This window comes from Meles meles, chromosome 2, assembly GCF_922984935.1.
Source record: "Meles meles chromosome 2, mMelMel3.1 paternal haplotype, whole genome shotgun sequence".
Classification (NCBI taxonomy): domain Eukaryota; kingdom Metazoa; phylum Chordata; class Mammalia; order Carnivora; family Mustelidae; genus Meles; species Meles meles.
The window spans coordinates 115,528,684-115,542,280 of NC_060067.1; the positions used below are offsets into that span (position 1 = coordinate 115,528,684).

General features: G+C 35.6%; 1 protein-coding gene across 4 annotated transcripts in view; it reads right to left on the reverse strand.

Annotated features, from left to right (window-relative positions):
* The window catches only part of GRID2 (glutamate ionotropic receptor delta type subunit 2), a 1,534,703-nt gene that overhangs the window by 394,059 nt on the left and 1,127,047 nt on the right, over positions 1-13,597 (reverse strand). For all 4 annotated transcript variants that reach the window (XM_045997867.1, XM_045997868.1, XM_045997866.1 and 1 more), the window contains exon 9: positions 70-171. In XM_045997867.1, the coding sequence (XP_045853823.1) occupies positions 70-171 (102 nt within the window). The remainder of the gene's footprint in view (positions 1-69; positions 172-13,597) is intronic.

Genomic DNA, 13,597 nt, shown 5'->3' on the forward strand with positions numbered 1-13,597 from the left:
AAAACATAAAGAAATGAGGGATAAAATAACTTCTAGAAGACAGAACCACACGGCTCAGATCAGACTTACCAGAACGGTCACCACACGTAGAACCACTCCACGCATGTTATTCTCTAGTTTCTTGTCAGTCAGTGACCCATTCAGCCCTGTGACAGGATTCCAGCACCCAAGCTGAAAGGTAAAATAGCTTGGTCACTTTCCTGCCTGAAGAACAGTCAAATCACCTATGCAAAAGTCTTGCAGAAAACTGTGTGATATCTCTTGAAATAACTGGTATAGGAAAGGTCCTGCACAGGTTTTCTTTTTAAATAGCAAATGAAACAATCTCAGTGGGTTAAGCCACTGCCTTCGGCTCAGGTCATGATCTCAGGGTCCTGGGATCAAGTCCCGCATCGGGCTCTCTGCTCGCAGGGAGCCTGCTTCTCTCTCTGCCTGCCTCTCTGTCTACTTGTGATCTCTCTCTGTCAAATAAATAAATAAATAAAAATTAAAAAAAAAATTAAAAAAAAAAAAAAAGAAATTCCATTTCCCACTCTTAAGTATCATTAGATGGCATACAACAGTATCCAATATGTTTCAGAAGACTCACTAAGGACATGGACTTAATAAGGAGTGATAATACACCAATAACTCAGTCCCAGTAATGCACTAATTGGAAAAATAATAGTGCATATAATTCTAGTATAATATCTGTTCTTAATATATCGATTATTGTACAAGTTAGATCTTATAGTTTCAATGGTTTTAACTAGATATTACACTGCTTTTATTGGAAAAAAACAGATTTTTATTTTTTTATTTTTATTTTTTAAAAGATTTTATTTATTTATTTGACAGAGAGAGAGATCACAAGTAGGCATAGAGGCAGGCAGAGAGAGAGGAGGAAGCAGGCTCCCGGCGGAGCAGAGAGCCCGATGCGGGGCTTGATCCCAGGACCCTGAGATCATGACCTGAGCCGAAGGCAGCGGCTAAATCCACTGAGCCACCCAGGCGCCCCCAAAACCAGATTTTTAATACAGTTAGAAGGTTTACTGTTTTTATTTGAGGGGAAAAATCATGTTTATGGCTTTGCTGTTTTCAAGTATTCACAGTACATACAACGATATAATTTGCCTTTTTGGTCAGTGCTATCGATTTCCTTGGAATATTTTGGCAGCTGCCTTTCCCTTAAAGTCTTGCAGCGATTCACTGATCTTTACACTCCAAATACTGGTTTAATTTTACATCCTTATGTAGATCTCAGTTCTTGTAATATCCAAATCTGAGGGCTAACAGTTTTAAAATCACAACCTATAAGTCACAACAGGATAAAAACTGATAACTCCCAATTCAGAAATAAGGAGGGAAAAAAAGAGATATTGTGACTTAATTAGCAGATAACTCAAAAAGCAAAGCTGCAAAGAGAACCCCATAATGCACGTCTTGGGAAGACATGTCATGCTATTAATTCTGGTACTAGATCCATGAGCTTTCACTTTGAGGAACCTATTCCATTTGCATGCTTTAAAATATATAACAATCCTTTAGTCATATTTGGAGACTGCTCTGATTGACTGAATGGTTTATAGGAGCACCTGGCTATTTGTGCTGCTTCCTCCTGAAGACTGATTTATTTCCTCACATTGCATTTTGTTTGTGGCTTCCAAATTTGGCAACACAATGGTAAGTCTCCTTCATAAATAAAAGATTTAGGTGCTTCCTATTAAAACTCAAGCTTCTCTTTGAGTCCCCAAGAGGTGTTTAATTAAGAAACCTAAAATGTACACAATATGTCTTAAGAGAAAGGATGTCACAATATAAACAAAAAGCCAGCTTTTTCGGTATTAAAATAATTTGGAAAAGGCTGATAATTGTAGGTTTCAACTACAAAAACACATTAAATTCATGCAATGATATGTCATTCTTAGTTACCTAAGAAGTCTAATTAGAACTTAGATCTAATTAGCAGATCCAAATGGGCTGAAAGTCTAATTATCAGAGATATTGTAGTCCTCTTGCCCAATTTAGAACCTTACAAAATTTCTTTCGTTCTTTCGTTCTCTTCTCAGGTCAACCAACGTCTATGCTCAATTACATTCCTTGATGTGTGCTTTTTCTAGTAACTTTTTCAAGAAGATTTTATTTTCTTAGACGAAATACTGGTGAGAAAAGCGGTTTACAACGTTAAGTGAAGAACTGCTACACTATCCACCTTTTATAGTTCTATTCCTTAATTCCAAGCTGACTGAATAGCTTTTAGGACATCATGTTGTTCAAGATAAATATGGCTAAGTTACCAAAGTAAATACAAGGATTTCTTTTTTTTGGTCTTCCCTGGTGAACCTACTGCTAGTTTGACTAAATAAATGACATCTTATTTATGCCAACTTGGCCATAGGATTTGGGTGTATTGACCAGTCAAAATATATACTAGTGGAATAACAATAAGGCTTGCTGAGCAGTCTGTCTGAACAATGCTCTGGACAAACATTTAAAAGTATATAATTTCTTGCTTCTTAATTACATCTTCCTTTAATCATAACTAAATATAGTCAGTGGTTTAAAAATTTTAAGGCACTCAAACATTCAAGATTTTGAAATAACAATAAAAACATTTGTCTTCAGACCTGGGCAATAACTTTCATATTTGTATACATAAATAATGTGTATATATATATAATGTCTCTTCTCACTTAAAAAAATATTTGGCCAAGTTGTTTCTCATACATATTACAAGACATAGTTTTCTCCTCTGCCTGATGATTTTTTTCCATTTCTATTTTCTCTCTCTCTCCCCCCCTTTGCTTGCGATTTGACTCACGTGTCTTTTGATCAAAGCACTTGTAAAGTTGTTTCTCTTCATCAGAACAGCAGTTGGGATTTTAGGATTGGTAACACCTTTTAGTTAATTCAGTTCTTCATATGTACAAACTCTAACACTTAAAGGTAGTTGAATATTAGCTACAGATGCCAAGAGCTAGGAATTTCAGAGACTGAATTTTGAGTTAGAGTAAAGTTTAGAACACAGATTATCTGGAAAACTAGAAATAAAATATATCCACTTGTCACATATCAAAATGGGACAAAACAAAGAAATCATTCAGAAATTAAAATAATGCTTATTTCCTATATTGAATAGAACTATTTTTTTTTGCATTTTTTTGGAATAATTTCTAAGTGTTAGCCATGATACTGAGCTCTTTATACCTGATCTCATTTAGACCTCAAAATAACTTTATGAGAAGCTGTTTTTATAATTTGTATATTATAAACATAGAAACTAAGGGCTTATCTAAAGTCACATAACTACTAAGAGATGAAACTAGGATTTAAACTAGTGCTTTTAAAAAGTCCAGATTTGGGATGCCTGGATGGTTCAGCCTTCAGCTTAGGTCATGCCCTCCAGGTCCTGGGATCTAGTCCCTCACTGGGTTTCTTGCTTAGCAGGGAGTCTGCTTCTCCTTCTCCCTCTGCCCCTCCCCTGCTTGAGTGCCCTCTCTCTCTCTCTCTCTCAGGTAAATAAATAAAATCTTTAAAAAAAATAAAAAATAAAAGTTTAGATTCAGTGGTTTCAATTACCGTGCTGTTTTATAGCTTATGAATTTTTTTTATAAATATGATCTATTTAAGGTAGGTAGAGAAAATACTACTCTTATATTTTAGTCAAAAAATTAAGGCTTAGAACTGTTAACTGCCTTCCTCAATATAACGGCTGGTGAATTCACATTCTGGCAATATAACTGAAAAGGCATATCATCATCATCATCATCATTTTTATCAAAGAAATTATAACATGTACATAATGCATAGTATATGTTAATCTTATGAGGTCTTTACTTATATTAATTAATTTACTTCTCAAAACAATGCAATGAAGAAGGCAACATTATTATCTCCATCCAATGGAAGGGAAAACAAGATTGAGAGGTTGTGCTCCTTCCACTGTGTTATCTTTTATCCACTTAATCAGTCATAAGATATTGAGTAGAATAAGGAAAGCAGCAGAAAAATGAAATGGACAAGAGAGTCTCAAAAACATTTCTGGAAATCCCTATGTTGCATCACCAAATTACTAAATATAAGTGTGGAACACATTTCATTTACCAAAAGGTCTGTTGATGCTTCTCAAAATGTACACCAGAGATAAACAAGGAAATAAACAATAGCAATACATAGAGAAAATGCTGATTATTTTTCAAGTTTTAAGATTCCTGAATTTCTCTTCTTAGCCACTCATCTCCCTGCGGTTCCCTTCAAGTTTTTCTGTTTGATTGTAATAGCTCCTTCCAATAATAAGCAATACAAATGAGTTAGGTTCACACAAATTCAAAGTGAATTTGTATCTACAATGGGTCATATTCCTTGCAGCGTAGCAAGATTGACACAGTGATTTAAAAAAAAAAAAGTCTGGAAGTATTTCATTTAAGTTCAAGTGTGAAGCTTATCTAATAACTTCTCTGGTTTCATTATTAGAAATTCTATTAACTTGATTTCTCTGGGTATGTGGAGAAGGTTGTTTTTGTCCGACTGTGTTTTTATTTTTGTCCGCCCCCCCCTTTTCTTTAAACAATGAGGCCAGGGACTAATAAAGATAATGCACACAGACTATTACTTATAACACTATGTATTCAGCAGAGCACTTTCTAGGTAAAAAATAATAAAAGTAGCTCCTGCAGCACATGAGATTTACAGAAAGTCATACTGCTGATGGCAAAACAAGATTCAGTGTCTCCCATGGTCTGACAGTCTAGAGAAAATTTAGAAGGGATTAAAAAAATAAAGACCAATTCAATTTCCTTTCAATTACAGTATATCGATTTCCTGTAGCATTATCTGGTTATTGCTGAAAGTCACTTTAAAATCTTAAAAATGCTTAATGCTTTAATTATCCCCTTCATTGGAGCTTTAGCGACCATAATCTTGTCGCTCTCTGTTAAAATCAATGTAGCATCTTGTGTTCAACAAAACGGTTGATGTATTTGCAAGAGGATAGTAATAGGTTCCTGACAAGATGCATCATGCTGTGAGCAAATGACCAAGTTTTAGATATTTACTCTTTTCTTCTCAATATTTCCTCTTTTCATTTGTTCATGGGCTTTAAAGGATGACGTTTGACTAGGTTTTTCATCCCTATTTTTCCGGCAGTGCTACAATGTCAAAAAAGAGCTGGGCTGTTCGACTTTAATTTTACGCTTAATAGTTACAGGCCTTAATCACAGGAGTCAAGAGAGCTCTTAATTGAATACCAAATGGGATTCCCTACATTTATTAGCTTGTATTCATATGGAACAAACGAAGCCTGGCTCCAGTACGGAAGCTCCAGCTGCAGGACACAACATATCAGGCTGTGTGCTGCCCGCCCCTGCATTGCCTTTATTTGCTTTCCCAGCCTTTAAAGGAAAAAAGGGAACAAGAAGGCATAGGCAAAGTAGCTGGAAGCTACCCATTTAGAAATGCACAGCGTTTATTTGGTAGATATTACTTCTATAATGGGATAGAAAGTGTAAAAAGAAATATATGTGGAAGGTTGGCTCAGACACATGTTTTATAGAGTTAAATTGGGATGTTTCTTTTCTTTGATATGTACAGGAATGTAGCGTGTCAGTAATCTCTCCAATAATAATTTTGTTGGTGATATTTCCACCTGTAAAACAGGTTCAATTTGTAAGACTTTCTCTCTAGGGGATGATTATTGCCTCCTAAGATTCTATTCCTACAGCTTGGTCATTACCATGAAGTAGTAGACGTTCTTTAGATTATGTGAAATAGCCTTAGCACTTGAGTTTCCTTTAGGAGAATATATCTTTGGGAAAAGAAAATCAGAAAGAAATATCCCCTGATTCCACTTCTTACATTTCCCTGTATTGCTGCTGAAAACAAAATTTCTGCACCATGTAATGATGTATATTTAAAATAAGAAGAACTTAGCTGATTTCTGCAAATGAAGAATATAAACATGAGAAGCTACAGATATGAAAAAATAGCTTAAAGATGTTTTATGCAACTATAATAACTACTCACTGTATCACCTGGCATTTAATTGATTAATATTTTACCATTGTTAAAAGTTTTCCCTTCTTTTATAATTTTTTTTGTGTAAAATTACTGTTACACTATATTTAGAGGCAGTATATCATAGCGGCTAAAACCAGAAACTCTAGAACCAGACTGCTTAGGTTCAAGCACCTACTCTACTCTGACACTTGCTAGCCATGTGTCATTGGGCCTGTTTTCTCACCTCCCAAATGGGCATAATAAAAGCGACTTCCTCACAGGCTTGGTGGGATTATTAACTGATTTCATATATGTCAAGTATTTAGAAGTGTTCCTGGCACATAAAGACTAAAGAAGTGTTAATTATCATCCCTGTAAAATCAACCCTCATTTTTCTAGCTCAGCCTCATCGTTTGGAGTTCCTTACTAGTTTCAGTGAGGAAGCATACCTCTAAAGCTGTGGTTCTCAACTTTGGCTGCATGTTAGAATCACCTGAAGATTTTAAAAACTTCTGATGTATCAGCACAAACCCAGAACAATTAAGTCCAAATCTCCAGGGATGGGATCCAGACATCAGTATTATTTATGGCTCTCCAGGTGATTTCAACCTCTAGCCAAGATTGAGAAATCCTGCACTAAAACTTGCCTTAACACCCAGGGAATGCAGTCTCATGCAAGGCCTACTTACCTCATTGACTGAAGGCATCATTTTAACTGGCTTCCTTTACACAAGCTAACTAGGGACACTTTCTCAAAAGAATTTTATTTTTCTTGTTCTAAATAGGATAGGAGGTTATAAACTCTGTGAAGTCAGAATGATGCCTACCTTATCTACTCTTGTACTCCAGTCCTTATCATAGTATTGATATATTAGAACATGGTGGTAGGTCCCAATAAAAATCTGATAAATTAATGCATTCATTAAAACTCCTGTTATCCTCTTTCTTCTCCTTCTTTTTCTCTTTCTCCTTCTTTTTTTTTCTCTTTTTCATTTTTCTGTCTCTCTAGTTCAAACTGAATGAAAAAGCAAAACATCCCCTGAGATCGTGTCCTGGTATCATACCGTGCCATTGCCAATTTTTAAAAATTCTTTTGGGTGACTCCCTTCACTCAAATTCTATTAGCTTTCCTTCTTTTCTGATCAGATTTTTTCCCCTAATAATATTTTAGCATTACAACCTGATAAAAGTTGCTGGATTTTCTTCTTTCATTCTTCGCTATCTCTCGATGTTTTAGGGACCAGGTTAGCTCTGGTCCCTCCAATGTAGTATCATGTTCCGCTCCTTCAAAGATTAACATTTATTGTACTAATTATCTGTAAGTTCCCATTAAGTCAGGAAAAATTACTGTTTTTGTCTCCCCACTACCTTCTTAAATACATAATTCCTGGCACAAAGTGGGACTTCCATTCTTATTGACTACTAAAACAAATTTAGATGATTTTTAACAGGAAGCTTCATACATCTTGCAGTGATTGTTGATTATTTTTAAAACAATGCCTTAAATGAGGATCTCAGTAGATAGCCAAGATGTTATGCTGGCAGCTACTGAATTTTTGTTTGTTTTTTTAGAAATGTAGATTTGTAACTCTCATTCTTCCTGGGTACAGAAACGATAAGCTCTACATAATAAGATCAAGGGATGTTTTTCAGATGGCTTCCATATGAGGAATGATGACATTACCTAATCCTGTAGGGAACAAAATAAGTTGTTATATTAGTCCTATCACTTGAAAAATATATAACAACAACAACAACAATAAGAGTAAAACATAACCTATGATGGGTATTTCTTATATTTGAAGAGTCATTTTAGGACATGTACCTATACTATCTCACTAAAAGGAGAACCAAAAATTATCCATGAAATATGATGTGTTGAAACTTCAGAGGAAAAAAAAATATTACCCATCTAGGAGGGGAAAGCTCCCTCAACAGTGCAAAATCCTCTTGAAGAGTACAGCTCCTGGCCAAATATCTATGAACTATATTTTAGGCCTGAATATAGTCAATTAGGATGGCTTCACCTGACAGGCCTCTTGAAGAGAGTTATAGTCAAGACTCAGGTCCCTCTGGCTAGCCACAGTTTTAGACAGTATTTGCCTGCTTAGCCCAGAAGCCTCCCTTCAGAAGCCTCTCTATCTGCGCCTTGGCCTGAAGCCTTTCTCCTGGAGCCTCTGCTGAGAACATCCTGATTGAAAGATGCGGGAGCCTCGAAGACACTTTTCTTGTGTTCTGACTTAATACTTTTCCTTTCCTAGCCCTCCCCTTCTTCTGTTCCTTCCTTCTCACCCCTACACTGGTCCAAAAATTGGAGGAGCCTCAGGGTGTGCTCCAACAGTGAGACAATTCCCCCATGTATGCTGATACACCTGACTCTCACCTGGTGTCATTCTGTATGAAAAGAAGGGACACCAAGGGAGCCCGGAACGTCTCTCCAACTTGCTTTTCCTAAGTGATTAAAGGCTTAATTGACGTTCATTTGGCTTGTTGTATTAATTGACTATTCCCATACCCAGCAGCTCAGCTCTCTCTTGCTCAGCCCTGATGTTTCTTACTCTGTAATGACAGTTCACATATATTGAAGACTTCCTATGAGGCAGGTATTGTACCAAAGCCCTGGATATTATGTAATTTACTTTTTTTTTGCTATAATCCTATTAGGCAGATACTATTAATTATCCTAATTTTAACACACGAGGAAATTGAGGATTAGAAAACTTATTGACCTGTTCCAGATTACTCAGCACAAAAGTGAAGTCATCAGGATTTGAACCCAGGCAGTTTAACACCAGAACCATTAGGTGATTCTGACCTCAATTAATAGGATAATTTTCCAGAAGAGAATGGAGCAAGGGGCACATGGACAGTTCCAATAGTGTTTGAGTGCTCATTTCCCAGGAGTAGTTCTATTTGTGTTTTGGGGTCCTTGAAAAACTAAAATTTATTTGCATAACCCACCCCCCTCCTTTTTTTTTTTGCCTCAACTATTCAAGTTGGGTTTCAGTCACATGGAACCAAAAGATTTACAGCTAATTACATGGAAGTTGTGCTAGGTTTTGTAAATGCATTCTATAACTACATCAACGTAAGAAAAGAAAGACATTTTTGAAGAAGTGAGCAAAAAGTAAAGAATGTTGGATTGGGCATTTGAAGGCCTAGTTTTTATTTCAACTAAGGGACGGATGCAAATAAATTCTAAATTCTTTTCTTACCACTATTAGTGATTAGGTCTATTTTATGTATAGTTTCTTATAATCTGAGCAAAGCAACCTCCAATGCATATAAAGTCAACAAGGATTGCTAATATTGATAAAGGGGAATTCATGGAATCCTTTTTATTGCCCTATTCAACTACAAGTTCCAAGGAGGTAGGGGTTTTTGCCTGTTTTGTTTACTAATGGATGCCAAGCACCTATACAGTTCACAAATAATAAAGAGTAAATCAAATTTCAGTTGCCTAGAATACTTTGTGGCATGTGCGTTTCAACTCAAGGTAAGAAATAAATCAGCTCATTCTCATAAAATCCTGTCTAGCTTTGTGATTCTATGATTATTTAATATGACTGGATTCATACCAAGAGTCATTCCTGTGATGAAACAGAGAGGATTACTCATTCAAATTTTCCAAATAACTCTTGCCATAAACAGTACAATCAGCCATTGCAATCAGTTGATCTGATGCTAAGGCTGACATGATACTATTGTCTAGGTCACTGTGTAATTCTTCCTTTCTGTCTTCTTTATCAGATGCCTGTGCTTAGGCTCAAAATGTGGATGGAGCACTGGGGTTTCATGGATAACTGTGAATCATCAAATGATTGACTATGCCTCTGAGCATTCTTGCTAGCTTTGGAAATAAGTTTTATTTCATTGCAAAATATTGCAAACATTTATGCAATTGAGGATCTCATAAATCAGGCATGTTTAGAAATGCTAGCATACTTCAAAAATGAGTTCTTTATGGCTTTACATGTTTTTCTAATTACTCTTTTAAAATTAATGATCCTAAATACTTTCCCCATATATGCTTCCATTGGCAAATATTAGCTATAATCACATACACATGATAAGCATGAAGAATAGCAGGGGATTTGGAAGAGGTTAGGACTAACTGATCACAATAACCTGCAAGAGATTTAGCAATAAATAATCTAGTGGACATTGATGTAATAGTGTGCATAGTTTAAATACATTATTTTTCCATCACTCAGCATTTATAATCAAGAAGACATTTATTAAATACCTGCTGTGCTAGTGTTATGTGATACAACGATGCATAGAACATCATCTTTCACCCCCAAGAATTTATCTTTTTGAAGTGACAAAGCAAAAAAATTTTATAAAGAAAAAAATACAACACATTCCCCTAGGCAGTATGTTACTAATTCCTGAAAGACTGGCATAAATAAATAGTAACTACTCAATATTTAAAGAATGGAGATATCCATGAAAAAGGATCAAATCTCATCAAAGAAAATGATAGAAAAATGGACCATTGTGTACCATTTTTCTGGTACACAATGTGTGGACCATTGGTCTTCAAAATGGCCACAGATATTTCCTCCTCTCCTGTGAATGCATTCCAATCTTTCATCAAGAGGGAGAGTCTATTCCCCCTCTCCTTGAATCTGGATTAGCTCTGTGACTTACTTTTATCAATAGAATTAGGCAGAGGGAATGATATATGATTTCTGAGCTTGGGACTTTAAAGTTCTTGTAGCTTTCATTTGCTCATTTTTGGAAGCCAACAATCAAATAAAAAAAGAGTAGGCTAGAAGAGTGAATAATGAGAGACTATGTGGAAAGAAAAAGGAGTCATATGAAAGAAAACTATGGGACCTTAGCCAAAAGTCAGCACCAATTCCCAAGACATGTGAGCGATACCATCCTGAATCCTTTTGATCCCAAATGAGCTATCCCAGTCAACACCAAGTGGAGCAGGGGTGATCCATCTCTATTGAGTCTTTCCTGAATACCAGACCTACTGAATCTCTACAATAAAAGTTTTTCTTTTAAGCCAGTAAATTTCAGGGTGCTTTGTTATGCAGTAATAAATAATTGAAACACATGGCTTAGGGACAGTTAATGATCATCTTTCCTTCTGAAATTAACTAGAAACCTAATGCTTCTAGGACTCAGTAGGAAGTTGTACATATATGAGAGATATGCTTTCCTTTTTCCAATACTTTCCTTTTTATCTTAAAGATTTAAAAAAAAGTTTTTCTACTGTAATTCAGATAGGCATTTCTGTATGCACTTTCATCTTTGTTGGACCTGATTGAAATACTTTCAAAATTATCTATACTTTGGAAAATAAGGCATATTAGATCATGATTTGTGTCCTATGGCTGCTGTAACAACCAAAAACTCAATAGATTAAAAGAACAGAAATTTGTTTTCTCACAGTTCCAGAGGACAGATCTGAAATCAAAGTGTTGGCAGGGTCATGCTCTCTTGAAAGGCTCTAGGGGAGAAAATTTCCTTGCTTCTTCCAGCTTCTTGTGGCTCTAGGCATTCCTTGGCTTGTGGTTAACTGTGAGCTCTGCCTCTGTCCTCACATGACCATCTCCTCTTCTCCATTCTATCAAATCTTTCTCTACCTTCCTCCATAAGAATATTTATTTTATCATTGGACTTATGGCTGACCTAGGTAATCCATGACAACATTATCTCAAAATCCTTATTTTAATTATATTTGCAAAAACCTTTTTCCCAAGTAAGACACATTGACAGGTCCTATGTATTAATCTGTGAATAAATCTGTTTTTTGTTTTGTTTCATTTGGGTGGAGTGGGGAGGGACGTTGAATTCAAATCATTATAGATCAGAGTTCATAAATTCTCATTTTAGGATAAAACATTTTATCAAGCCATTTTAGTTAAAACACAATCTCTTTGAGGAAAAGAAGTAGTTTTATGAGATCCATATCCACTGGGGACAATCGATTTTTCTGTATATATTGATTGATTTTAATTTCCTCAAATTAGAACTGAAAAAGCACTTGCCACACAGTAATGAGCTTGCTTTTGCTGTATCTGTAGCATCCTCAGATGTGGTACTTACTATCTGGGGCATTATTCTAGGTTTTAGTCACTCACTTGCCTAATTCCCCCAGTAGAATTTTGAGCTCCCTGATGGCTAGAATCATCTTTTTATTCATTATAATATCTCCAGCACATTTTTTATCACTAACATATAATAGATAAGCAATAAATGGTTGTGATCTAAAATATCTGTCTTTTTTTATTCCCAATACATCGTCCTTGGTTTAACGGATGTATGAGTGCACTTATATTATCCCTCAGATATATCTGGATGCATTTCAAGTATACCTTTTTATTTGCTATGAAGAAAAGCAGAAGAAAGAGAACTCTCACTTCTTTACTCCAATCTATGTTTGGCTTTCTAAAGCCAACTGTAGAAATTAAGAGACTGTGTGTGACCAGCAGTCAGACAAAGATCCTAAAATCAGAATAAGTAAAAGTGTGCCCACTTCAAGTATTTTCAAATAACTTCTACAATCTGTATTTTTTGTTTGTTTGTTTTAAGGATTTTATTTATTTATCTGATAGAGGGAGAGAAAACATGCAAGAGAGAGATAAGAAGAGAGGGAACACAAGCAGGGAAAGTGGGAGAGGGAGAAGAAGGCTTCCTGTTGAGCTGGAGCCCAAAGTCCGTTGTGGGGCTCAATCCCAGGATCCTGGGATCATGACCTGAGCTGAAGGCAGATGCTTAACAACTGAACCACTCAAGCATTACTACAATCTGTATTTTTATCAGTATTTTAACTTAGTCAACATTTTGGTTGATCCTTAATTCTTTTATATTTAAACATATAATTTGCCTTATTTATAATTGCAAATAAAAATAAACTTTTTTTTTTTTTTTTAAGATTTTATTTTGACAGAGAGAGATCACAAGTAGGCAGAGAGACAGGCAGAGAGAGGGGGAAGCAGGCTCCCTGCCGAGCAGAGAGCCTGATGTGGGGCTCAATCCCAGGACCCTGGGATCATGACCTGAGCTGAAGGCAGAGGCTTAACCCACTGAGCCACCCAGGCGCCCCTAAAAATAAACTTTTAATGAATGTTAGTCATCTGTTGTATATAATAAATCTTACTACAAAAACATATTTTCCATTGTTTTGTCTATCATATCCACTATGTAAAGCATATGGATTTCTTAAGATATCTTTCCTTAATATAAAGAATCAATAACCAGGTATCATTCTTATCTTGCCAATAATAATCCAGATCACTGGTTACTGAAAGTGAAATCATTAATCAGTCTTGACTTTCCATATATAGTAGGAATTATTCAGTGGGTAACAGAGGAAGTCTTGTAAAGGGATGTTCTGTCCAACTGAGGATATAATTTTCAGCTGGGAATTTTCCCAAGAAGTTATCTTAATAAATGGTAACCTTTCACCAAAGTCACAGCAGAATAGAGCACCAGATGCACAAAGGCTTCAAGCCAAAGAATAAAGAAACAAATTCAAAATAGACACTAGGGTTGTATCAGAAAATTTTAAATAAAAATTCAGAATATAGACAAAACCTTAAACCACTCTCTTAGCCATATCTTTCTGAGAAGTATTTCTAGTTCCTTAATAAAAATCTTTTAA